Genomic DNA, 18,986 nt, shown 5'->3' on the forward strand with positions numbered 1-18,986 from the left:
GCGGGGCGTTCGCGGGGTCCTCCCACCGCGGACGCGGGGCTCCTGGCCATGCCCGTTGGAAAAAGTGAGGGCGGCAGGGCCGGCCAACGCAGCCGCAGCCCAAGGTCACCCGCAAGCAGAAGCTGGTGTGAACTCGGGCCGCTCCGATGCCCGAACCGGAGGCGGCGTCGACTCCCAGTGCCGGCGGCGTCTGTCAGCCCCGGCCTCCCGGCCTCCCCCGGGGAGCGGGGCCCCCAGGTGGGGAGGGGGAGGGGTCCGCGGGGCGGCCGGCTGGTCCCGGCGGAGGGAAGCGGCGAAGGTCGCCCACCCCGCAGGGCTCCCGGCGGAGCGGCGGCTCGGGGCGGCGGGGGCCGGGGCCGGAGTGACACCTGCGCCGCCGGGGCGGCGGGAGCGCGCACTGACTTCTGCAATTGGCTTCCTGTGCGTGGCCCGAGCCCCTTCCTGTGGCAGCAGCGGCCCGGCCTCCAGCCCGCCCCGCGCCGCACGGGAGGGACGGAGAGACGGGAGGGCGGCGGCCCCCTGCCCGCCCGGCTCTGACAGGCCCGGGACGGCTCGCGCCCCGAGGCGGCCCCAGGTGCTCCGAGTGGCGACCCCGGGCGCATGGGGTGCAGGACTCGGCCGCCGGGAGCCGTCGGATCCGTGGGGGCGGCTTGGGGCAGGGGTCCCGGGCAGCAGCGCTGAGGGAGCGGGCCCGGCCGGGGGGACTCACCCGGCCCGCTGCAGTCGGCGCACATCTCGCTGCTCCGGAGCCGCTTCGACATGGCTCCCGCCTCCTACCTGCCGGGTCCCTGAAGCCCCGAGACAGCGAAGGCGGCAGCGGCGGCGCTTCCGCTCTAACGGGTCCCACCGCGGCGCTGGCGGCGGCGGCGCCTCTCCCCTCAGCGCTTCGCAGCCGCGGCGCAGCACGCAGGCGTGGGGAGGCGCCGTGGCGTCGGGCGTCACGTGACCCGAAAGGGCACGCCGCCTCGCCGCCATCTTGAGTGAGGGCAGATGGGTCCCCAGCGCCAGGCGTCCTGCCTGTCAATCTGGAGTTGGGTCTCCCTCCCGGAAGGGAGTCGCCTCGTCTCAGCGCTGAACGGTACCAGAGAGCGCAGCTAACACCTGCTGACCCATTGGAACTGCAGCCACACTTTACCGAGACAATCAATAGTCAAGTCACTAGCATCCCTGTGGCCCAGTTCATTCATTCATTCATTACTTTATTCAACAAATATGCATTGAGCACCTACTATGTTCCATACACTGTTCTAGGCACTAAAGAAACAGAAGTGAGCAAAGAAGACAAAACGACCTGTCCTTACGGAGCTGACATCCGACTGCAGTAAATTACAGCAAAATGAGTGAAATTAGAATGCTAGCCCTGGCCGGCTTGGCTCAGTGGATAGAGCGTCAGCCTGCAGACTAAAGGGTCCCAGGTTCGATTCCGGCCAAGGGCACATGCCTGGGTTGCAGGCTTGATCCCCAGTGAGGGGCATGCAGGAGGCAGCCAATCAGTGATTCTCTCTCATCATGGATATTTCTCTCTCTCTCTCTCTCCCTTCCTCTCTGAAATCAATAAAGAAACATATTTTTAAAAAGGGGGGGGGGCATGCTAACCTGACCCACTTTGGGGAGGCCTGTGTGGAGGCCTGGCCTGGCCTTGCAAACTCAGACACCTAAAGTGACCACCCAGGATGTCCTGAAATTTAAAAAAAGAAGAAGAAGAAGAAGAAGAATGCTAGCTGTTCCTTAGGCTGCAGTTTTAGTCTCCTCAGCAAAATGGAGATAATGTGTTATCTACCAAGAAACTTAGATTTGCTTTTATATGGCCTGCTATCGAAGAATGATTTTTATAATTTTAAGGGGTGGTAAAGAGGAAGAGGAAGAATAGTCAACAAAACTCATACATGACCTGCAAAACTAAATATTTCCTATCTGGCTAAGGAGAAATGCAATAATTCACAGAAAAATGTGGTGTGCCTGTCCCATAGCAAGCTGTCAATAATAGCAGCTCCTATTATTCCTGGTATTTGGTATTACTATTATCTTCTTGTCACAATTTGTTTTTAGAATAAGAATGGATAACCTAAAGTAATTTACAGGATGCTATAAGATAAACACAAGGAGATGAGTTTAATCAGTGTGAAGGAGAGAAGAGACGTGACCCTAATGCTAATGAATATTTATTGTATGTGTTATATGTGTCAACCAAGCAAAAAAAAGTCAAGAGGTTTTGACTACAAATAAATGATAAAGATTTATTCAAGGGTCTTAAGATTTGCAAATCATAAACACTACTAGAATGTTACAAAGAAAAGAGAATAGCCCAGCTGGTGTGGCTCAGTGGTTGAGCGTCGACCTATGAACCAGGAGGTCATGGTTCGATTCCTGGTCAGGGCACATGCCCCGGATGCAAGCTCAATCTCAGGGGTGAGATCAGGAGAATCACTGATCGGCTGCGGGAGGCAGCCAATCAATGATTTTCCCTCATCGCTGATGTTTCTATCTCCCTCTCCCTTCCTCTCTGAAATCAATAAAAATATATTAAAAAAATTTATATTCCTCATGGTTCTGCCCATTTGGTCTGAACTAGTTTTGTCAGCATGACTGTACTGACTTGATCTTGTTTTCTTCACCAATTTCTCATATGTAAACACAATTATGAGCTCCATTCAGCAAATATTGGACGCCTCTTATGGGTCTGGTACTGTGTGACTTTGGGTCCTCTGGTAAGCAGCCATTGTGGAGTTTTTCAATGAATGAATAAGAGAGGTGTCCGATAAACATGGGACAAGAAGAGGAAAGATTAAGTTGCTCAGGTTTCTGAAAGGAAAGGAAGCCCTGGAAGAAATTGATGTGTCTTTCTCACATCGGTGTTTCTCTCTGTCTCTCCCTCTTCCTTCCAAATAGGTCTCAGAAGCTCTGGGTTTTGGTCCACCTCTCCACTTTGATAAACGTGTGGTGTGGGTATAACCACATAATTCCCACAGATCCCACAGTTAGAGCCTCTGGGTCCCATCCCGGTGCTCCTGCACCCTATTTTGGATGGGAGACTCGAAAATCTTCTGGACTCAACACATGCAGAGAAAGGATTAGGCCAGGATTCTTCAGCAGCTGTTGTTGCAGGCATCTGGAAAGCCGAGAAGGCAGAGGGCAGCTTTCTGGATACATTAAAGAATCTCACCCAGCGATGTCGTCTAGTTGTAGACAGCTGTGGAGAAAGCTCCGATCGGGGAGTAGATGTAAATTGACTTGGTTCTTTATTGAATCAGGAGCTATAGTTAGTGTCGTAGACTGAAACGCAAAGAATGAACTTTATACTTGCAGACTGTGGGCAAGTTTAGGTATTCATAATCCAAAATTCAAATGGCTAGCTTCAAAAAAACAAAAACGGGACACTCATGTGTGGAATAAGCCATAGGTAACATAACCTAGTTAGGAGCCCAGATATAACAGTGGTTTTCCACTGGGGGCGATTTGCCTCCTCCACGGGACAATCGGCAATGTCTGGAGGTTTTGGGGGGGAGTGCTCCTGGCAGCCAGCGGGCAGAAAGGCTAGAGATGCTGCTCAGTAACTTACCAAGCACAGCACAACCCCCACAGAAAGAATTCTCTCCTTCAAAAACGCCCTGCCTTGAGAAGCCATGCGATACAACGATCTCCGTGCCATGCAACTATTTAAGGCCACTTCTCTAGGGTTTACAGCTCCCCCTTCAAAACTGTTTGGTGTTGCCCACTTCCAAAATGGCTTCTGACCAATCATAGAAGCGTCTGCCCCGGTCCAAAAGGCTGCCAGGGAGCGGGCGAACGGAATGGTTCGGCCCATGAGCTGCTGTCACCCCCTGAGCGCGGAGTCTTTGGGAGCAGCCCAGTTGTGGGCCGAACCATATGAGCTTGCTGGGGCGGGGGGAGGGCCTGGTGGCGGGCAGGCTGAGTTCTCCATTTCCAGATCCTGGGCTCAGAGGAAGAATTTTAAATCTTCCGCGGAATTTCACTGTGTCTCCCGGCGTGGAGCGGGACGTGTGCGGGATCGGGGGGACCCCGGACCGGGGGGGCTGGCCTCTCGTCCCCCCCCGCCGCGGTGTGCGGTGGTTCGCTCCCGGCACTTCCCGGTTTGGGGCAGTTCAGTCCGCAGAAGTCGGTTCGGGAGCTGTCAGCGCGGGCGGCAGCGCGGCGGGGCGCGGGGTGGGCGCGGCTGACGGGGTCCCCGACCCGACCCGACCTCCCGTGCTCCCCGCACCTGGCCCCCGCGGCCGCTCGGCCTCGCCCGCGCCACTCACTCGCTCACCCTTCTCTCTCGCGCTCGCCGGCCGCCGGGCGGGAGGGCGGCGCCGGAGACCCCGCGGGGACTGAGGCTGAGGCTGGGCCAGCGGGCGGTGAGGCCCGGCTGCGGCCTCCTCGCCATGTCCGCGGCCCGCGACTCCAGCGGCCACTTCCCGCTGCACCTCCTGGTCTGGAACAACGACTACCGGCAGCTGGAGCGGGAGCTGCGGGACCAGGTGAGGGGCGGGGCGGGGCCCGGCGGGGCGGGGGAGGGAGCGCTCCGGGGTCGTTTCGCCCGCGTGGCCTCTCCAGCCCGCCGCCCCGGGCGCCGCAGCCCCCGCAGCCCCCGGTCGGAGGCAGGGATCGGAACAGGATCTGGTTGAGTGCTTGCTGTGTGCCGGGCCCCGTGCCCAGGGCTTTATCACATTAACTCTTTTTGACTTTGCAGCAATCCAAGTAAAAAAGGAGGTAGCTACTATTAGTGTTACGTTGGAAAGAAAGGGAAACTGAGGTGCTCAGAGGTTCTGTGCTTTGCTCAAGGTCGCCCACCGATTAAACACCGAGTCGGGGTTTTGTGTGTGGCCGCTGGTTGCAGAGCGCACCGCACTGTCTCAGCCAGCCAGGCTCTTCCCAGAGGGGCGAGAACAATGCCCCCCCCCCCCCCCGCCTTCTGTAAAGAAAGGCTCGGGTGGGTTTGGAGTCCAGGCTGTAACTCGCCCTGTGACCTTGGGCAAGGCATTTCCCTCTCCGGCCCAGGGAGACGGATACATACCCCAGATTGCGCATCACTGGCGCCCAGGATGCTTAAGTCCCTTCCTGTTCCAAAGTACGTGGGTTCCTTGTCTTTTATGTATTACCGTCACTTTAAAGCACTGGTTCTCAGCACCTCCGGGGTGGCTCAGTGGTTGAGCATTGACCTGTGAACCAGGAGGTCACGGGTTCGATTCCTGGTCAGGGCACATGCCGGGGTTGCGGGCTCGATCCCGGATCCCTAGTGTGGGGCGTGCAGGAGGCAGCCGATCAATGACTTTCTCATCATTGATATTTCTGTCTCTCTCTCTCCCTCTCCCGTCCGCTCTGAAATACAAAAATATAGTAAAAAGTAAATAAATAAAAAAGCTGTGGTTCTCAGTTGGAAGTGGTTTTGGCCCCTGCCTCTCCAAATGCATTAGACAGTTTTGGTTGTTAAAGTGGGGAGTGGGACCTAGTGGTAGAGCATCCTGCCCTGCTTAGGCATTCCTCCAATTCTGGGAGTTGTTGGTGCCTTCAAGTTACAAGGTAATAAACTTAGCAGTTAGAATAAGGTTTTGTAGTTGTTTGGTGTAATTGTTCTTGTTGATTCATTTTATCCAGTGCACTAAAGTCCTGGTTTTTGATTGGATCAGAATTGACACTATAATTGTCAAGGAATTTTAGGTTAAAGGGGCATTGGTTGTCTTTTGGTTGGTGAGCATTGAGCAGTCAGCATCAACTCATTTGGTAAGTGGTGAATGCTCAGCTGTTCTTGCACCCTGCCGTATTTCTTTCAAATCTGTTGAGCACCCACTGGAAGTCAAAAGTCACTTTTTTTTCATGTAAATCCTCCATCCAATGAAAATAAACCTTTATTGTAAGTCATTGTTCTTAATTAGATCATGCCCCCAGAGTAGATGATTCACCACTAGGCATCCTAGTGTACCTGCTGATTCCACTCCCTTTCTGTCACAGAGAGAGTCCTCCATCATTTTGCTCTTAACTCCGAGTCTCACCATGGGCACTTTAAAAACAACTGGACAGTCCTGGTTTTTAGGTCAGCTGCATTTTGTATCTGCACTTCCTCAGTATCGGGCTGTCCGGCTTCTTGTGAAATATCAAGATAAAGTAAAAAGTCACAGAACTAACATCCCCTTTGATAGAGAGCTTCATCATCATCATTAAACCACACACTCTTTCAATACCAATTTCTGAAAACAGCCCACTTTCTAGTCATTGGAGGTGAAGAAAAGAGTTTAAATAAACTGGAGTTTTTCTTGATAGAAAAACTTGTTTGATAAGAGCAGTCTTGGTTTATAATCTGTAATGTGACGTAGTTGAATTATCTTTTTTTCCTGCAAGCTGTGATAAAGCTGTTCATTGAAAGTTCTCTGTGATGCTTAACTTGAAAAACCTTAAGAACATTTGTGATTAGAAAATTATAATTTTGCAGCAGATTTTCCTGGAATAACTTGGTCCTTAATGCCTTCAGCCTTCAAGGAGGTCTCAGGAAAACTGTTCATACTTGCTAGTTACTTGGTTTTGACTTTGTTATTGGTTATCACTGTAGATCATTTCACAGTATACCTATTCCCTTTGGGGAAGAGGAAGGTCAAATGTAATCATAAAGAACATCTTGAACCCATCCAGTGTGACTCAGTGGATTGAGCATCTGTGCACCAAGAGGTTGCTGGTTCGATTCCTGCTCAGGGCATGTGCCTGGGTTTTGAGCTCGAACCCCTTTAGGGATGTGAAGGTGGCAGCTGGTCGATATTTTTCTCTCTCCCTCTCCCTTTCTCTCTCTAAAATCAATAAAAACATTTATTTTTTTAAAAAAGAATACCTTGACCGTGGAAGCTTGACTGTCATGGCCACACAGCCCAATGTCAGTTCTGAAAGTTGGCCATTGAAAGGGTTGAGCTGATCTAGCTTCAAAGGCATGCTACTTTGTGCTCAGAAGGGGCTCAGGATTGCTTTAATACTCTGATGTTACCGTCCTGAAATTCATAATTTTTTTTCTTAATAAGGTGTCTTGCATTTTTATTTTTCACTGGTCCTTGCAAATTATGTAACTGGTTCAGGGTCAAGAAGTTGATAATTGATATCATTAAAATACAAGTTAGGAAATATTTTATTGTTTTCATATTTATTGAGATCCTCTGTTAATTATGAAGCAGCTACCTACTTCTGACTTGGAGGCAGTTGAGTTAATGGCCAGCGCTAATGCTGATTTCAGTTGTGAGAATGGGTAAGTTATTTACCCTTGCTGAATTGTTTTATTGCCTATAAAAATGGGGAGAGTAAGAGTAACTCTGAAAGCTTACTGTTTTGCTAGCTGCTGTGCTGAAATGTTTTTGGGTGTTTTTTTTTTTTTAATGATTTTTAAAAGTAAATATATCGTTTTTATTTTATTATTTTTAAAAATATGTTTATTGGTTTGAGAGAGGAAGGGAGAGGAAGAGAGAGGTAGAAACATCAATGATGCGAGAGAATCATTAATTGGCTGCCTCCTACATGACCCCTACTGGGGATCCAGCCCACAAACTCGGGCATGTGCCCTGACTGGGAATCGAACCATGAACTCCTGGTCCATAAGTCATCATCCAACCACTGAGCAACACCGGGGGGGGGGGGGGGTTAAATTTGTTTTTATTGATTTTTAGAGAGAGAGGAAGGGAGAGGGATAAAGAGATAAAAACATCAATGAGAGCCCTAACCGGTTTGCTCGGTGGATAGAGCGTCGGCCTGTGGACTCAAGGGTCCCAGGTTCGATTCCGGTCAAGGGCATGTACCTTGGTTGCTGGCACATCCCCACTGGGGAGTGTGCAGGAGGCAGCTGATCGGTGTTTCTCTCTCATCAATGTTTCTGACTCTCTATCCCTCTCCCTTCCTCCCTGTAAAAAATCAATAAAATATATTAAAAAAACACACACACACATTGATGAGAGAGGAACATCATTGATCAGCTGCCTCCTGCAGGGCACCTACTGGGGATTGAGCCTGCAACCCAGGCATATGCCCTAACAATAATGAAACCTCTTGGCTGTGCTAAAATGTTTTATGTGCAGTTTTACATTTAATTCTAGACACCAATCTTTGGGGGTGGGTGCTATTATGATTCCCATATTACAGATTAGGAAACTGAGGAAGCTCAGATGTATGCTTATCCCGAGAGGCTCTGATGTATGCTTGTGTATGTATATCCCGAATCAGTATATAAACCCAGAAAGTCAGACTCTGCCCTAAGCCTGTATTCCTAACCCTTCTGCTATACTTATTTGATTAAAAGTGCCTTCATTTCAGGATTGTGGAAAATAAGGCAGAGAACCCATCTGAAAATGCAGGCATATAGTAAATGGGTATAATACCATTTGCCATAGTTGCTGCTGTTATTGTGATCATCATCCTGGGTATTCAGCTTTTTTATGTATGTTCCAGTTTTTCTAAAGGAACACATACTGGTTGCATAATTAAAAAGAAAAAATTCCGCCGAAACCGGTTTGGCTCAGTGGATAGAGCGTCAGCCTGCGGACTGAAGGGTCCCAGGTTCGATTCCGGTCAAGGGCATGTACCTGGGTTGCGGGCATATCCCCAGTGGGAGATGTGCAGGAGGCAGCTGATTGATGTTTCTCTCTCATCGATGTTTCTAACTCTCTATCTCTCTCCCTTCCTCTCTGTAAAAAAAAAAAATTTCTACTACCCCAGCAATAAAACCAGCTGTTTCACTTAATGTTTTATTTGCCAGTAAGTTTCTGCTATCCATTTCTTCATTCCTTCCATTCCATGAGTGAGACTTGAAGCAGGCATACTGGCATACTGGTAAGAATTTAATTTTGTTCTACGAACAGCAGAACAGGAAAAATCAAGTTTATCCAGATGAAGCTGATAAGTATGTGCTTCTGCGTGGGTGTTGGCCCCCAACCCGCTATCTTGCTAATAGCTGGAGTTGGCTGTTTAGTAGCTAACTTTGTCAACTATGAGATTGTTTCAGGCTTTTTAACATCTGCTCAGCAAAGGCACAGTATTAAGTGCCTTCCTTCCAGGCACTTTATTAAGTGCCTCTTAACCCATCGGCTTTGCTGTCTTTAATATTCAGTGGGGCCTTCAAGTTGGTTGGTGCAGTTGAAATGATTTGTGTTATGGTTATGCCATTTATCATTTAGCGAGAGAGGTCTGTTACATATCTTTGGCCTCCTTACCGATGCTGGGAGAATGAATAGAAACTTCTTAAAGACACTGGGAGAATGAATGGATGAAAGGGGAAAATACAAAGGCCAGTCAGTGCACCTTAGACAGGGAAGGGAAAACCCTGGGACTGAGTGGGATAGATGGTAGCAGATGACGCCTGACTCTAGGGCCAGCCCCAGTAAGGTACCAGCAGTGAAAGCACAGAATTCAGGCAAGGGGAGGAGAGCTGTCTAGGCAGCAGCAGTCCTCAGAGCCTGACAGGGAGCCACCCTGAGGGGTCCACCCCCGCCTGTGGCAAGGCTGCGTGAGGCCACTGGGCACACACTCAAGTCAGTGCCTGTTGGCCGGAAGCCTCCTGTGAGCCAGGGCCAGACATCCCAAGATAAAGAGCCTAGAGCTACTCGGGTGCTCCCCCTGGGCCCTCAGGAACTCGGGCTCACCTTAGAGAACCAGGCCAGTGGATACCTTTCCCCCTGGACTTGGAATGAGGAACCCGTTCAGGCCACAGAGGACCAGGGCAGTCTGAGACTGCCCACGAGTGAAGGTGGTTGCCCGAGGTGCCCCGCAAGAGGAAACAGTGGTCGTTTATAAAGCCTGTACTTCTCGCTGAGACCAAGGCATGGAAGGTTGAGTAATTCACCTGAGGTTAGGAAGGGACCAGGAAGTGAGACTGATGCCTGGTCTGCAGCCTGCACTCAAAGCTCCGCCTTTTGCTGCCTCTGGAGGACAGCAGGATGACAGAGAAGGCTTTGAGCAAAAAAGTTGGTGGGGCTTAAGTTAACAGACAGGAAGGAGACATGCAGAAATCTCATCCTTTTCTTTTCGGGGCACTATTATACTTAAAAGGAGTGAGTATTTTTTAGGTATATTTTTATTGATTTCAGAGAGGAAGGAAGAGGGAGAAAGAGATAGAACCATCAATGATGAGAGAGAATCTGCAGGCCCCCTACTGGGGATTGAGCCTGTAACCCGGACATGTGCCCTGACGGGGAATTGAACCGTTACCTTCTGGTTCATAGGTCAGTGCTCAACTACTGAGCCATGCTGGCTGGGCTGGGGTGGGTATTTTTAATTGGGTACAGCTCAGGCCTGAAGAAATTAAAGAAAAGACAATCAGCTTTAAATGAATTTTGTGAAATTCTGAAAGTTCTTGCTCACTGAACTAATGTCATTATTTGAGGACCCTAAGACTATCAACTATAATGAAATTTGAACAAATCTCTTTTAGGAAGAAAGTGACAGCTTATATAAAACGACATAGTGTGGGCATATGATAATAAGAGCTGACTCCTCTTAATGCTTACTTTGGGGTTAGGCATTGTGCCTTGTAAGAACTCAGTAAGGTAGGTGTTTTTTATTGATCTCATTTTATAAGGGAGCAAACTGAAACTCAAGAGAAATTAAGCAACTCATCAAATAATACATCGGTACATTAGTTTTATGTATTACATAAAACATACCTACATTGATTTTTAAATATCTTTATTGGGATATAATTCGCTTATGCAATTCACCCATTAAAGTGTATTCTTCAGTGGTTTTTAGTATAGTAATTGAGTTGTGCAGTCATCACCACTGTCAAATTCCAGAACAATTTCATTACCCCCAAAAGAAACTCCATACCCCTTAGTTACTTCCCCATTTCTCCCAATCCCTTCAGCCCCAGGCAACCACTAATCTACTTGTTATCTCTATAGAATTGCCTATTCTGGACATCTCATGTAAATTGAATTGTGCATGTGGCCTTTGTGTCTGGCTTCTTTAACGTCATTTAGCGTGATGTGTTTGAGGTTCATCCACATTGTGGCATGTATCAGTACTTCATTCCTTTTATATGGCTGAATAAAATCCCGTTGTGTATGTATATTTTGCTTATCCATTTACCATTTGACAGACCTTTGTTTCCCCCCCGGTAAATACCTACGAGAGGAATTGGGGTCATAGGGTTACTATGGTTAACTTTTTGAAGAACTGCCAACTGTTTCTTCAGATTTTACATTCCCACCAGCAGTGTTTGAGGGTTCCATCCTTGTCTACACTTGTCATTGTCTGTCTTTTGATTGTAGCCATCCTAATGGGTATGAAGTGTGGTTTTAATAATTAATGAGGTTGAGCATCTTTCCATGTGCTTATTGGTCATTTGCATATCTTTGAAGAAATGTCTATCCAAATCCTTTGCCAGTTTAAATTGGGTTGATTGGGTTGTCTTTTTATTCTTGAGTAGTTCTCTATATATTCTGGATACTAGCCCCATATCAGATACATAACTTGCACAATTTTTCTCCCAATTCTATGGGTTGTCTTTTTACTTTCTTTATGGTATCATCTATAATAATAAAAGCATAATATGCTAATTAGACCGGACAGCCAAACGACCTTCCAGACGAAGCCAGGGCTGTGAGGGCCGAGCTTCCTGCACGAATTTTGTGCATCGGGCCTCTAGTTTGAAGTATAAAAGTTTTCAGTTTTGGTGTAGTGCAATTTATCTGTAGTTTTCTTTTATCTATTACTAGAGGCCCTCTTTGGAGGCTGCAGTTAATGCATGCACAGCTAGCATCTCAAATCAAGACAAAGCACATTTTCTACAAAGTGTTATGGCACTTGCCATTTTTATATTGCAAAGACCTGTGGCAGCTTATTGTGTCCTTGGAAGGAAGGTCAGAGCTGTGTTTGGAAGGCAGGGCCCAGCCACTGAGAATGAGCTCCCACCAGAGAAACAGGCGCTGGGCTCTGAAGCCCCAACACAGGTACCGGAAGGAGGGTACGGCTGTACCTGGAAGAAAACCCTCGAGGGGAAATGGACTGATGGTGCCTGCGCGCACGTGTGTGTGTGTGTGTGTGTGTGTGTGTGTATGTTCTTACATTTGTCTGTAAATATGTGCACATACACGCCTGACAGATCATGCACATTGTCTGCAGGACCTAAGGATGTTACTACTTCAGGCCAATTGGAACTCAATACACAATAATGAGAATCGTGTTTTGGTGAGAATCCAACTGGAGAATATAATTTTATTCTGACCTAAATTCTCTTCTGCACTTTGCGTTTTGCATAAATGCCTGTGCTTCCTGTTTTACACCTGAATGCTGATATGTGCTTAAGAAATCCCCTACATTTCTTAGGGTGGCTGTATTTCTGGAAAGCCTTATTTAGACTTAATTTGAGTGTGGTTCAGAACTTGAGTTTGTGTTCAATGATCTGAGGCCGGAGCTGGCATTTATTTATTAGGCATTTAACTCTATAGAAAGAGGAACTCAGTAGCTATCATGTTTATTTATGGCCCCCAAATTCCTATTCCTATTTCACCTGTGCCCGTATGCAAGCATTCGTTTTTCCACATATTGCCGTAATGAATGTGTAAATAGTTTTCTGTTTTTGTACTTGTGATCTCTCAGACACATTGCCACAGTTTTCTGTAATGTATCCAATTATAGAAATGCCCGCGTTTACTTTACAGAATGTGGAGGCTGTGGACCCACGAGGTCGAACCTTATTGCACCTTGCTGTTTCTTTGGGACATTTGGAATCTGCTAGAGTCTTGCTCCGACATAAAGCAGATGTTACAAAAGAAAATCGCGAGGGATGGACAGGCAAGTATGCTTTTAAAATCTTTTAAAGCCTTTCATTTCAGCTTCTCTTTCTGACTAAAGGTCAGTCTCAATCATCATTGTCCTCAGAGTCATCTTTATCTGAAGACTCATTCTCTCTCAGGCCTAGGGAATGGGGCAAAGAGATAGGAGCCCGGATGCTGCTGGTTGATCTACAGCACGGTGGCCCCAGTATGTCCTGCGCCCTAAGCCCTGAGTAGAGGGGACTCCTCATCTAGAAAGCAGCGCTCAGTGCAAACCCTTCCCACCATGCACAAGAGTGGAGGCCAGATTTCCCTGAGGAATGTGATGGGAACTACAGTGAATCCATCAGGATAAGCAAAATCAAAAAGGAATTATGGCCTTTTAAAAGTGGCCTTTGCCAGTGAAATCCTGGCACTTTACTGCGTGTGTGTAAATAAAATTCTCTTATTATTGGTTAGGGTAATCTTATGTTGGCTGAGCCAGGATATATACAAGCAGAGCCCTGCTGCCTGATCGACATGTAACCGTAGTTGTGTGATCACACAGTGAAAGCCAGCTTTCTGAAGACATGGTCAGGATTCCATGACCAGTGGTAACAAAGGGGGAGAAGGGAGAGACTGGATTTGACCAAGGAGGATGAGAGTTTGAGCAGGAAGCTACAAGTGCTCTATTTTCTTCTCCTTTTACCTATTTACAAGCTAGCAATAAGAAGTCGTGGTCATAAATGAGAACGTGGGACTACAGCCTCTCCTCTTCAGGAAGGATGTGTTGGTCTTTGATCTATATAGATATTTTCCAGACTGGCTGTGGAATTTGTCAGAAAGTGGGAGAACACTGGGCCATTAAGTTTCACCTTTTTGTTTTCCAGTTTTACACGAGGCTGTGAGCACTGGTGACCCTGAGATGGTGTACACAGTTCTTCAACATCGAGACTACCACAACACGTCCATGGCCCTCGAAGGAGTTCCTGAGCTGCTCCAAAAGATTCTCGAGGTATTCGTAAAACAATGGCATTGCCACCATTGGGTTAATGCTGACAGGACAGCAGGGGACACAGCCTGGCGACCTGTTGTGCGCCTTCCCGAAGAGCTTTGTGAGTCGTGAATACAATGTACTAGGTACTTAGAGCACGTTCCCTGCCTTTCCTGCTTGTGAAATGCGTGGGATCTTCCACAAGTTATGTTTCTAGACTTTTCACATAAAGTGCTATGTGAAAAGTAGAACTAAGACACATGGACATCAAGCAATTAACCTGTCCAGATGCCTGATTTCTTAAAAGTTGCACCCTGAGCATCTTGGGGAGATTGTGTTGGGCATTGGTGACGGGACAGGGATTGTCAGGGTCTCTTGAGGGTCAGAGGTCTGTGTGTATCTTCTCCTTGTCACTCCTGTTCCTTCTAGCCATTAGTATTCTGCGGCGTCTAATTCATTGCCTTCTTTGCTGTACACTTTTTGGCTTTGGGGAAGTTTACCTGTCTTTGTGAATTAAAGTGCATGGGCTCTTTGACACTTAGAGAAGTTTCTTAAACAGTTTTACTTCTAGGGTCCTGGATTGTTTTGGATGATAGTTGCCATTCTACAGATAATCTTTGTTACCTGCAGAAACCATCTTCTCAGCCAACCATGTGCAGTATTCCCAGGGCAGCAGGAGACGAGAAAGTCAGTGGTTCAATTTTCATGCCATTTATTCTCAAGTTAAGCACAGAAGTGAGCTCCCCAAAACATCTCCAATGATATTTGTTGATAAATTGGCTTTACGATGTTAGTCAAAACACATTTCTTGAGAAAAATGAACAGTTATGTGGAGAAAAGGAACAATTTTGCTAGAAGTTAGACAATCACTGCTCATTATCTGAACACCCTTTCAAGAAATATTTCTATGACATGCAAAGTAAATGCTGCCTAAGATATTAATTTTCCATGTACTGCAAAGAAACCTTCCATGACATATGAAATAGTTATATGCATTGTTTTTAAAATAGGTGTGCGTTTGTACAACGATCACATGGATTTATCCTTCTCTTATCTAACTTACTGCAGGAGGAACTAAAAACATCACTTCTCCATTTGACAAAACAGAAAATGACTTATTTAACATGGAGTCACCCTCATTTTAAAAATTCCAAGTAAAGGCTTTTTCTTTTTTAAAACCTGTTATTGATCCATAATAGTGAGCTGCATTGCATTGGATTCCCTGCTGGAAGGTGTAGACCGCCCATAGCTGACCTTGTGCTTATTGGCACCAGAGGATGTTTTGTCTCATAACAGGCGCCTTTCTTGCCGCTGCCCTGGAGAGGGTCGCTGCCCATCACTGGAATTCTGGCTGGTCGTAAACCAGGGTAGATTCTTGGTCTTCCTGCCCTGTGCTTCTGTAAAAACCTGGCAAAACTTGAGAGGTGGGAGGGAACAGAAAAACACCTGGACTTCCTTGCATTTCTCTTCTTGGATGGTAACTGGAAATTAAGTAGGGTGGTACTTAAGAAATTAAGGCGCTCTCCAGGAGCCTTGTAGGTCAGAAAAGCATCTTAAACAGGGCTGCTGGGGTGGTGTAAAGCTTCAAAAAGCCACATTCTAAGAGTTGAAGAGGAAGGTGGGGGCAAAAGTCTTTTGTTAACTGGAGGGGAGTGTGACTTCTTGGGGAAGTGATGTCCAGCTGCCTCTTTTTAGTTTCAGGGTGGTCCGTTAGTTACTGTGAAGCCTTTTCCAGAACACAGCGCCTTTCGCAGTCAGGTTCCCAGCCTGATAGATGGAGCTGGCCTCCCTCTCTGCTTGGAACAGCCTGTTTCGCACACTGCCTGGCGGTGCTTACCCTTCCTCCCAGGCTCCTCCTTACGTTGCTGTTATGAACCAGATTGAGCCCCTCAATCAGATTGGACTTTTATCCCCCTCCGACCTTATTGCTTCCAGTTAACTTTATTAACTGTCTAGACATTTTATATCAAGAATAAATCACAGCCTGAATGTAAAGTAAGCATTTATTTTGATGGGTTTGCATTTTGTGTTTCTTATTTTCTCTGTTCTCTCCCCCTCCCCCACTTTAAAAAGCCCTGTTAACCCTTCCTGTGCTTGTGTTTAGTTAATAGCACCAAGGGTAATTTCTTTTCAACCTTTATCCTTCAGACTCCAGATTTCTATGTGCAGATGAAATGGGAATTCACCAGCTGGGGTGAGTGGCTGTGGGCTTGTGATTTATTTCTGTTTCCAACTTTATTTAGCCTGAATATTGGTTTATTTTTCCTTTATAAAAGTTACGTGTATTTTTTTTAATCTATAAAATGCATAGATAAGAATTTGGAAAAATAGTCACCTCTAACCCCACTTCAGCACCACTAGTGTTAGTGCTTTGGGCGTTTTCTTTCTAGTCTTTTCCCCACTCGTAGGACTTTTTCTCCCAAGCATCCATAAATATAACATAGAGACAATTTTGTCTCTTTTGTCATTTCCAGTTGACATTGATCCACATTATTAGTTCTTTAAAAGACTAATATTTTAGTAAGACTTACCATAGTTTAGTTACTTCCTTATGTGGTTTAGCTTGATTCTTTTAAACTTGTTATTCTGAGGAAGAAGATGAGATGAACATTGGAGTAGCTTTTGTTTTTTGTTTGTTTGTTTGTTTGTTTTTAAATCTTTAAATTCTTTATTAGTTAAGGAATTACAAATGTGTCCTCATTCCCCCCATTAACCCCCCCCCCACACACACACACATGCTCTCATCCCCTGTTGTCCATGTCCATTGGTTTGGCTTATATGCATGCATGCATACAAGTCATTTGGTTGATCTCTTTGGAGTAGCCTGTTTTTTACAAAATGGATGTATTTTTCTCCAAAATCTTATGTAAGGCAAATTGACAGACAGTAATTTTCATAGATGTTCTACTTTTATTTCTAGTTGATCAGTTAATGACAGCTCCTAATTCCCAGTTTTCAGCCATTTTCACTTCCAGACTTCCCTTTCAGGCAAGACGTCATATTTATAATGAAACATTGAAATGGAGTAAAAAGTATATAAAAGAAGAAAACTTCATATTCTTCTGTGAAACGAATGAGTTTTCCCTAATGCAAATATTCACTCTGATTTCAGGTTTTGTTAAAAAGCAGCACATTTTAGACATTTGATCATTTGAATGGTGGATCTGACAATATGGTAGACGCAGCCATATGGCAAAAGTAGCATATGTGAACGAGAAAGGCCAGATGGACACACTCGAGCTCTGATGGCAGCCAAGGAGAGGAGCTCACTTTGGCATTGAGCATACTCTTAAGGAATCCATTTAGAGCTTTCTCCAGACAAGACAGAGATCTGCACTTTTATAAAGGGCTATAACACAGAAGGTCCTTTTTTATTTTTTATTATTATTATTTTTTAAAATACATTTTTATTGATTTCAGAAAGGAAAGGAGAGGGAGAGAGAAATAGAAGCATCAATGATGAGAAAGAATCATTGACAGGCTGCCTTCTGCAGACCCCACACTGGGGATCAAGCCTGCAGCCCAGACATGTGCCCTGACTGGGAATCAAACCCATGACCTCCTGGTTCATAGGTCAACGCTCAACCACTGAGCCATGCCGGCTGGGCCATCTTTATTTTTTAAGAGTGACTTCTTGTATCACGTCCAGCCAGGTCCAGCTCTATGTGACAGTCACCATCTTTCTATTCCTCTCCTTTCATTAAAATCAGAATCCTGATTTCTGGGTGTTCTACTTGGCCATCAGGTTTTTCTCAGTAATATACTTCTCTGCTTCAGTGCCCTTGGTTTCCAGAATATGCCCAAACGATGTCTGTCGCATTTGGAAAAGTGGTGCCAAGCTGCGTGTTGATATCACATTGCTGGGATTTGAGAACATGAGCTGGATAAGAGGGAGGCGTAGTTTCATATTTAAGGGAGAAGGTGAGTGATTTCATTGTAGTAATCACTGCTCATGTTAAGTTACAGAGTGATTTTTAACCATGAAACGCATTCACATTCATGTGATGTATCTGATCCTTTCTGGGCATTTTTTTGTTGTTCTTTTTTAAATTATGTTCTTTTTTAAAAAATTTTTTGTTGTTGTTGTTAAATTTTTTTATATATATATATATATATATATATATATATATATATATTTTATTGATTTTTTACAGAGAGGAAGGGAGAGAGATAGAGTTAAAAACATCGATGGGAGAGAAACATAGACCAGCCGCCTCCTGCACATCTCCCACTGGGGATGTGCCCGCAACCCAGGTACATGCCCCTGACCGGAATCGAACCTGGGACCCTTCAGTCCGCAGGCCGGCGCTCCATCCACTGAGCCAAACCGGCTTCGGCTAAATTATGTTCTTATTTATTTTTAGAGAGAGAGGAAGGGAGAGAGAGAAAAGAGAGAGAGGTAGAAACATCAATGAGAGAGAAACATCGATTGACTGCCTCCTTCATGCCTTCGACTGGGGATTGAGCCCGCAACCCGGGCATGTGCCCTAACTCAGAATTGAACCCAGCCCTCTTGGTTCATGGATCAATGCTCAATCACTGAGCCACATCGGCGGGCTTGTCGTTCTTTTAATTATTCACCTCTCAGTTCCTGTATCTTATTTGTTATCTGTATAATTCTCTTGTGTGTATTATTTACCACCCAACATCTCTCCTGTCCCTGAGCCTCTGTCTTGTATCTCATTCATTATATTCCCTCCATAAATGGCGTGGTTTACCCAGTGTTGTGCATAAATAATGTATATTTTGTAATATATTTTAAAAAGTATGCAGATAAATGTGTTGCTAACAAAGAATGCAAATTATTTTAAACGTCTGCATCTCTGGGGAAGATGGCTCAAAGATGCAGACTTGGAAGGTGATGCATTTTAACATGTGAGGTTTTCTTGTTTTTGCATCTTACTTGCATTGTACTTAGTTATGCCCTTGTTTCCATTAACAGACAACTGGGCGGAGTTGATGGAAGTCAACCATGACGACAAAGTGGTCACCACTGAACACTTTGATCTTTCCCAGGAAATGGAGCGCCTCAGTCTGGACTTGATGAAGCCAACAGGCAGGGAGGTTGAAAGGCGGCTCACGAGCCCAGTCATTAACACCAGCCTCGATACTAAAAATATTGCTTTTGAAAGGTATGAATTTGGGCTCTGCACTTTAATTTCTCATCCCTTTACTGCCATCTTTAGTGGCATGTATGTATTGATTGGAAATTATGGGTGGACTGGGATTTTTTTTCTAATATGCCAGTTTAAGCACTAGCGTTTTAAAGTTAATCTCTG

The 18,986-nt window shown here is 46.0% G+C and overlaps 2 protein-coding genes across 7 annotated transcripts in view; one reads left to right on the plus strand and one right to left on the minus strand.

Annotated features, from left to right (window-relative positions):
• The window catches only part of GIT2 (GIT ArfGAP 2), a 50,278-nt gene extending 49,374 nt beyond the window's left edge, over positions 1–904 (minus strand). For 4 of the 6 annotated variants that reach the window (XM_081114117.1, XM_081114116.1, XM_081114114.1 and 1 more), the window contains exon 1: positions 710–901. In XM_081114117.1, the coding sequence (XP_080970243.1) occupies positions 710–761 (52 nt within the window). In that variant the 5' untranslated portion in view covers positions 762–901. Of the gene's footprint in view, positions 1–709 lie in introns of all 6 variants that reach the window. The other 2 variants (XM_081114115.1, XM_081114113.1) reach the window with 1 other exon arrangement.
• Positions 905–4,119: 3,215 nt separating this feature from the next.
• ANKRD13A (ankyrin repeat domain 13A) overlaps positions 4,120–18,986 on the plus strand; it is a 29,959-nt gene continuing 15,092 nt past the window's right edge. Inside the window, exons 1-6 of the mRNA XM_081113436.1 lie at positions 4,120–4,478; positions 12,621–12,753; positions 13,604–13,728; positions 15,856–15,901; positions 17,485–17,628; positions 18,650–18,839. Coding sequence (XP_080969562.1) covers positions 4,383–4,478; positions 12,621–12,753; positions 13,604–13,728; positions 15,856–15,901; positions 17,485–17,628; positions 18,650–18,839 — 734 coding nt within the window. The 5' untranslated portion in view covers positions 4,120–4,382. The remainder of the gene's footprint in view (positions 4,479–12,620; positions 12,754–13,603; positions 13,729–15,855; positions 15,902–17,484; positions 17,629–18,649; positions 18,840–18,986) is intronic.

The sequence above is a fragment of the Myotis nattereri genome, assembly GCF_964212035.1.
Source record: "Myotis nattereri genome assembly, chromosome: 19".
NCBI lineage: Eukaryota > Metazoa > Chordata > Mammalia > Chiroptera > Vespertilionidae > Myotis > Myotis nattereri.